The 8,041-nt window shown below is 42.3% G+C and overlaps 1 protein-coding gene across 1 annotated transcript; it reads left to right on the forward strand.

Annotated features, from left to right (window-relative positions):
• Positions 1 to 572: 572 nt before the first annotated feature.
• LOC117856757 (coatomer subunit zeta-2) lies at positions 573 to 5,277 on the forward strand. The gene is made up of 7 exons (XM_034739142.2): positions 573 to 882; positions 1,232 to 1,275; positions 2,565 to 2,724; positions 3,774 to 3,921; positions 4,003 to 4,080; positions 4,781 to 4,865; positions 4,941 to 5,277. The coding sequence occupies exons 2-7, from the start codon at positions 1,258 to 1,260 to the stop codon at positions 4,998 to 5,000; spliced, it is 549 nt and encodes a 182-aa protein (XP_034595033.1). The 5' UTR covers positions 573 to 882; positions 1,232 to 1,257; the 3' UTR covers positions 5,001 to 5,277.
• Positions 5,278 to 8,041: the final 2,764 nt, after the last annotated feature.

Raw genomic sequence — 8,041 nt, forward strand, 5'->3', positions numbered from 1 at the left:
ATTTTGTGCACTCACCTTACCCCAATAACCCATATCTTCATAATACATTGCACATAAGGAATAAATCATGGTTGAAAGAGTTAACTCATGTATACTACCGCACCTTATGGTTCCTATTGATGAGTGAGCACACCAACATAGGATATCACCAACTATGATGTCATATAGGATGGATGGAATTGAGCTCAAATGATAAGTTTGATGACTAGATTCTAGAGATTAATAGTTCAAGGATAAATTTGAACATTATACTAAAATTAAAGGATTTAATTGCAAACTTGCACGCAGCATCATTGGAAAATAACCATTGGGCCTGTTCGCTTCAGCTTATAAGCCGGCTGAAAAGCTGAAACGGCTGATTTATTGTGAGAGGAAAACACTGTTTGGTGGCTGATAAGCCGGCTGAATAATGTGAAGTGAACAGGCCGAATGCTTCGAGCGAGTAAAGTTTACCTGCCTTTGTTTCTGAAATATTCATTTGCCTGCGCTCGTGAAAAATGAACGAAACATGAGAAAATGCAAATAAAGTGATTGCGGGGTTTTTATCCTAAGATGTGCGCAAAACTTCTGCAATTGCCATCGAGTAACACACCTCCGGCCCTCCCACCCACTCCGAACCGTTCCCTTCCCCGGGCGTCGTTCTCCCGATCGCCGCACGGAGAAACAGACGGAGAGAGAAGGGCATTTGGATTGCCCGCCGGCGCCGGATCCCGCCGCCCGCAGCCAGTTCCCGCCTCCCATCGCCGGATCCTTGCATCTTCCTTCGCATCCCGTCCTCCACCACCGGATCCCGTCTTCTTTCCTGGCGGCGACGGCTCGGCGAACGGCGCCGCTCTTTGCCAGGTGTTCGTCGGGCTCTTCTCCGGCCACCAGCAGCACCAGGTACGCCCCTTCCTCCCCGCTGTGCGAAAACTGACCACGCAAACACTAATGTAAAGCTAGTTGTGTTCGGATCTGATCCAATTACATGAACATGCCACAACTTCGTTTTCTTTCAAAATTTATCGGTGTACACATGTAGACCCGTGTCCTATACTGGATCCGCCCATGCGGTAGTTTTTTTGGACGGATTCTTGTTGTGCTCTCTCTGCTGCTACTCTGAAGTCCAAGCATTATGTTCTCCTATAAGGCTATAAGTCCATTTTGTTGCGGATCTGCTTACTGCGTTGTTCACCGCTGCTGCTCGTGAGCCTTGATCTGGTGATCTTTACTCTCCTGCTTCTGTGTGTAGGGTGGAATAGGGGAGGGCGATAGATCATGGCGGATTTCTCCAAGGTGCGAGGCATATTCTCCTACTTTCGGGTGTACACATTTCCTTTTGTTTGTCCTTATTATTTTCCCCCCCTGAGAATTGCATTTGCAGGCAATGTACATGCATGTTGTTTCTGCTTTTACTGTAGAATTATATTTTGATACACCGACGGTGGGCTATGTGGAGTTCAAGCTGAGGTCTATTTTAGATCTGATTGATCAGCTGTGACAAAATTTGTTTGGGAACTCCCGGACTGGATTGTTACTATTTTCACATATAGGAATATGAATTCAGTTCTATGTTAACAGTTAATAAATGAAGAATAAGAGAAAAGAACCTTCAGAGATGGTAAACATGTCTAGCGCATGATGCGCTCCTTTGCCAAGGGACCTTGAAACTTGTTATTTGGACTGCTGCAGTTCTCCAGTTATGTCAGTTGATTATGCATGTAATCATGTTTTACCTAAATAGTGTGAATTGGCTGTCAGTGCCTTCTAAAAGTGTTGTCATCTGAGGATCTTTTTTAGCAGTACCATCAATCTGTATTGCAAAGTCTGTAACAATGTTATGACATATGAATAGTTTATTATCATATTGCTTACTTTGAAACAGTAATACATTTGGTAAGGAAATCAAGGATATATATTAGTAAAGTGTATGATGTTTCTATATTAGTAATACATGGGAAGAGGCAATAAAAGGAGATTTGAAGGGATGGAATATACCCAAAGATTTAGCCCTGGATAGGAGTGCTTGGAAAACAGCTATTCTTGTGCCTGAACCCTGATTTGTGGCTCTTGTTGGGTTTCAACTCTAGCCTACCCCAACTTGCTTGGGACTGAAAGGCTATGTTGTTGTTGTTGTTGTTGTTGTTGTATGGTGTTTCTATATTAAGTGTCCTGCTCTGCACTGTTGTGGCACTCTTTATGATAGGGCAGGGTAATCCATCTTGATCCATTTGTCATAATATTTATAATTGGAAAATGCAACCAAGTCATTATTTGTTAGAATAGTTGCTCTGTTGCGGGGGTAAAATCGTAGCTTACTTAGTTTTGTGAGAAAGTATAATCTTGACACTGGTGCATTTACAAAATGTGTTTCCATCTTGAAGATGATTGGCAATGTTGATTGATTTCCTTAGTCATCCAAAACATGCATGCTCTGGATCCTTTATTCCACCTTTATTCCACCTTCATAAAATTATTGACATGCTTTACCAACTTCGTGTATTGTGAGACTTATTCTGTCAATTGTCCTGGATGGCTTAATCCTATCTGTAAGCTAATGCAATTATTTGTGTGTTATTACACAGGAATCTTGCCCTTCTGTGAAGAATATTTTGCTTCTGGATTCTGAAGGGAAGCGTGTTGCTGTGAAGTATTTCTCAGATGATTGGCCGACTAATGCATCAAAGTTGGCCTATGAAAAATCTGTCTTTACTAAAACTCTGAAGACAAATGCACGGGCAGAAGGTATTTTTCATTCATAGTTGTTCCATTCAGAATCAAACATCATGGCAGCAAGATTTACGATTTTAAGCTATATTGTGTTTTTCTTTTTACCAATTTCAACAAGTTGCTGTATTTTTTGACCCCAAAATTTTCCGATATGTCGGTATATATTCAACTACCTATCTTTCTCAATTTAGTTGCAATCATGCATATGCCTGGCCTGTCCTAAGTTATACTCACTTAGTTTCATGTAGTCTGTTTGCACTATGTTTGTTGGCAATGGCCAAGGTGAGTTCCCTGAGCTCACAGCCACACTCACACGCACACACAAGAGCTGGAGGTAGAAGGAGATAGAGGAGCACAGAGCACACACACACACACACACACACACACACACACACACACACACACAATTTTAATTTGTGCTGCTGAACTGATGAGCTGCAGCTGCTCTTCTACTCTTTATAGAGTCTAAAGTCAAACTAGAGTACATACTAGAATGAGTGCTTCTACCAACTACCTACTACCTAGTACAATACATGACAGGGCATGCTTGCCCTTCTACTCATGGCACTGCAAGTAGCAGGCCAGGAGCTCTACCAGCTCCATTGACTTTGCAAAAGGAAGAGAGAGGCTAAGAGCTGAGCAATTTATCTAACAATGTTGTGGTTCTTTAATGTTCAATTAACTACAGGTGTACCTTCAATCACTTCCAAATTTTCTTGCCTGAAACCTGTTATTTGATTTTGTTAACAATTGTTCAATCACTTTAATGGTTTGGGCTATCCAATTAACAATTTAGGTAACTGAAGATGAGCAATATCTAAGCAGTGTACGTTGCATAAATGCATGTTAGTATAATGTTAGTAACCGTGCTGCATTAAGGCAGCCTTATTTTCCATGGACCCTTGTATTGAATCAGACTTCATACACTAGTTTCCGCAAAAAAAAAAGACTTCATACACTAGTTAAATTGAATTTAGGTTCTCCTTTGATATACTTGGGCACCAGAGGGTGTCTGCTGTCCAAAAGTAAATTCTCTCCTGATGCATATTTCTGGTTCTTTGCAGCTGAGATAACATTGTTTGATGGTTATATTGTCGTTTACAAGTTTGTTCACGACCTTCACTTTTTCGTCACCGCTGGAGATGATGAGAATGAACTCATCTTAGCAAGTGTACTAAATGGTTTTTCTGATTCTGTTGGTCTTCTACTCAGGTAGCATATTTTCTAGTTATTACTGTATGAACAGTTGTTTTTGTATGCGGTTGTTTTGAAGCCCTGCTTACTGTGCTTTAGGGGTGATGTTGAGAAGCGGACTGCGCTTGAGAACTTGGACTTGATACTTCTCTGCATTGATGAAATTATAGATGGCGGGTAATAATCTTGCTGCTTGTGCTAATTTTTGGTTATCAGTTGTGTTTAACATTGTGCTATTTCAAATATGATGCTGTGGTATGTTCGATGTTCTATGATTTTGCCATGACTGATTTGCTTGGCATTACGTTTTGACCTTCCGTGTGGCCACATTGGCATGGTTTTGCTGCTGCTAGTTTTATGGTATTTGTTATTATGAACTATTGTTACTTAACATGGAGGAGAAATGGTTTGAGCTATTTGAACTGCTTATTCCAATGCATGCATCTGTGTTCTTCTGTGACATCTGCTGAGTCTTTGGCTTAAATATGCCGACGCAAGTTGAATGGTATCCATGTACCACAAATTTTGCAGATCTCAGTTAAGATCGTCAGGGTCACCTCACTAAACTGTACCATTGACAGATGCCATTGTGCATATAGGGATGAAAAAAAGGTGCTAGAGATTGATTTGATTTCCACAAAAGTGCGCTACTGATGAAAGGAATATGGTTGCCTTGATGAAAACGTTTGCTATATTCTTCATGTCAAACATAATACAACAGCTAATCAGTAGAGTTAAGATAGCATGATTACCTTCAATTTGTGTTACATATTGCTCCATGGAGTAGAAGTTGCAGTCAGTAGTTACCCAGCCATGCAGCCACAGAAATTTTTATTGAGCATGTACTGAACCAATTTGGGTTTTGTGTATTTTGCAGCATCATTCTGGAAACAGATGCAAACACCATTGCTGGTAAGGTAGCAACCAATGCTGTTGACGGTTCTGTCCCCTTCTCTGAGCAGGTAATTACTTGTCCGTCCTATCGCTTTTCACAAGGTTGCATATATCTCATGATCCCTGTGACCTGTTCTGTGCAGACGATAACTCAGGCACTAGCCACAGCTAGGGAGCACTTTGCAAGATCTCTGCTGAAATGAACAGCCAGCATTCTTTTACGACTTACTATATGACCTATATGTGTGTTAAAGGCTGGGCTACTGTACTTTTGAGATTCTGGGAGTTGTTAGTAATCCTAAAGTGCTACCATGACTGATAACCTAGTCTAATGTTTGGTACCAAGAGTTGGTCTCATGCATGCTTTGTAATTTTTTTTTGAACCGGTGATTTTGTATCTGCCATATTTCAAAGGAAACATAAATAAAGAATCGTGTAATTGGGTGTAATATAATCTTTATAAAAAAATGTTGGTCTCAACTCTCAATTATCAAACCATGGAAAAGGTCCAAAGTCCAAACGTTATCTCAAATGATTTTTCCTCCAGATCGGAGGAATGGAGGCTTTGCTCTTCCTCGTAGTCGGATCAAAATAATCCTCACTTTAGTCGGTTTGCAGTATTCTTTCATGGAAGGTGTGTTTGGTTGGGCTGTGGCTTTTGGAAAAATTACTTTGAGTTGTGGGCTATGGAAAAAGTAGAAAGTCGTTTGGTTAGAGCAGCTGTAGCTTTTAAATAACTGTCGAGTGGACTCTACATGTTATCCACGGTTCACCTCACTCAACTCTCTCCTTCTCTCACTAACGAGCGGGTCCTGCTCATCTCCCTCTCTCACTGATGAGCGGGTCCCACTTGTTTGAGTTGTGGGCTGTAGAAAAGTAGCTGTGAGAAAAGTAGAAAGCCGTTTGGTTAGAGCAGCTGTAGCTTTTAAACAACTGTCGAGTGGACTCTACATGTCATCCACGGTCCACCTCACTCAACTCTCTCTCTCTCACTGACGAGCGGGTCCTGCTCATCTCCCTCTCTCACTGATGAGCGGGTCCCACTTGTCATCTCACTAATGAGCGGGTCCCACTTGTCAGTCCCTTCTGGTTCCTCCCGCTGGCCAGTCCACCTCACGGCGGAGCTTCTAGTTATGTCTGCACACGTGTACTCTTCATTCAAGGAAAAATCATAGGGTTCCAGAGGGAGGAAAAATGAAAAACGAAATTACAGCTTGCTCTCGACTCTTCGTTCTGGAAACTAGAGTATGTATTGTACAGATAAGCTTGTAATTGAACATATACATGGCATGGGAGTTTTGGACCAATGTAAGCAGATCACTGATGAAAGCACGCGGCCAAGCAGATCACTGATGAAAGCATGGCAATCTCTGAATCATCCCAGAAGCTACTGGACATTGATAGATTGCAGATCCGGTTGGAGGGGTGCATATCAGGCACCGTTCAGCAAATCAGGGTGCCGCCTGAGGGGCCCCTAGATCCGCCGGCTTCTGCTGAATGTGGTGGCGCCCGGAGGAGGTGAGGGAGGAGCGGGGCCGGCGAGTTCCGATGTCGCAGCTGGAATGGTTGAGGATGAGAACGAGAGAGGAGAAGCGAAGCTGGCGAGCCGGGAGGAGAGCGAGCGCGCCTGGATCTCACCGGAGAGATGGAGGGTGAAGGGGACGGAGGAAACGGAGTGGCCGTTGGAGCAGGCCGTCCTCTTGCTGCTAGCGCCCGCCAGTGCGCGTCGTCGTCCTGCTGACAGCGCTGGGCGGACCAGGAGTCGGAGGGGGCGCCGGGTGCGGGAGTCAGACGGGAACAAGAAAACGAAGCGGTATGCGGTAAGTGGATAATTTTTTACCTAAAAGCCTCTCAAAATAGAGGGAAGGTGTTTTTGATTTTATACTAGAGCAAAAACAGCTTTTGTTCTAAAGCATATGTGACTTTTAGGCTATTTGGTTGGCTTTTTAAAAAACAAGAGTAGGATGGAAAGCCTAACCAAAAGCACCCTGAGACCAACATCCAAGGTGAGTATTTTGTATCATGGGATGATTCAGAACCCATCTAATTGAAAATGTAGTGATATCATGAGCAATAAGGGAAGCCCATTCTACATCGACAGTTCATTATTGTATGAGAGAATCCGTTAGCTTTACCGAAATGGAACGAAATACTTAGTATTTCTTACCGTGGAACGAAATACTTGCTTACTGTCTCTTTTTTTTAATGAAACACGAGGGAAGTCCCTACTGATTATATATTAAAAACAAAAGGTAAATGTACATATACAAATACGAAATTTCCAGTGCAGTTTCTAAAAAATTGGAAGCTCAGAAAAATTAAATTCAGTTGGTTTCAGCCAAATTAGCCAAACCTCCTGAAGATGATGGTTATAACATGTGTTTCTCCCCACAACGGTGACTACAAATAAGTAGAGAATCATATGTGCGAGTGGTAAGTTTAATGGGTCATTGCCATGCTCCATTTCTTTGTATGTCTGAAGGAGTGGTTATTAATAAGCGAAGACGGCTGCCACGCCACCACAACCGATCGAGTCAATCTGAGTCGGAGAATAAGATATTGGAGAAAACTGATAGCTTTAGCACAAAAATTGGACTCCTTCCAAACCAAACAGCATGCTGATCCTGGATCGAATAATGTGATAGTTGGAGTTACACAAGCAACCACCACTGCGCTCACTGAAGTGGTGGTATCTTTCCTTTTTAAAAGATCAATGTCTGCACTGATTATTGCATTATCATATCAAGATTATTTTTAAGAAAATATATAATCAATTTGAGTGTTTTTTCTCCTCTCTACATCAATTTGAGTGGTTTAGGGACTCCGGCGAGGAAGAACCTTCTCCGACGATAGGCTCCTCCGACGATCTATTCATGGGTAGGGTTTTGGGGTTGGAGGTTTGGGTTCTAACTAGTTTATCTCTATTGCTATGCTGGTGTAGAGGGAGGGCAGGGGAGAAGGCTGGACTGACAGTGGAGGCGGTCAACGGTGAGGTCGTCGCTGGCCAAGGTGGTGGAGGAAAACTGATGGGAAGTAATGGGGTAGGCGCATCAATGTTTCAATAATTCGAGTGGATAAATGAGAAAAACACTCAGAAGATGTGGCATAGATAGCACATTCTTCTAATCTTACTACTTTGAAGCAAAATAAAGATCATTTTGACATACAATACATAGATCTTAACCTTACCTGTCAGCTCACAAGCACTCAATCGCTCCTTAGTTTAGATCTCAACCTTACCTGT

The sequence above is a fragment of the Setaria viridis genome, chromosome 5, assembly GCF_005286985.2.
Source record: "Setaria viridis chromosome 5, Setaria_viridis_v4.0, whole genome shotgun sequence".
NCBI classification, from domain to species: domain Eukaryota; kingdom Viridiplantae; phylum Streptophyta; class Magnoliopsida; order Poales; family Poaceae; genus Setaria; species Setaria viridis.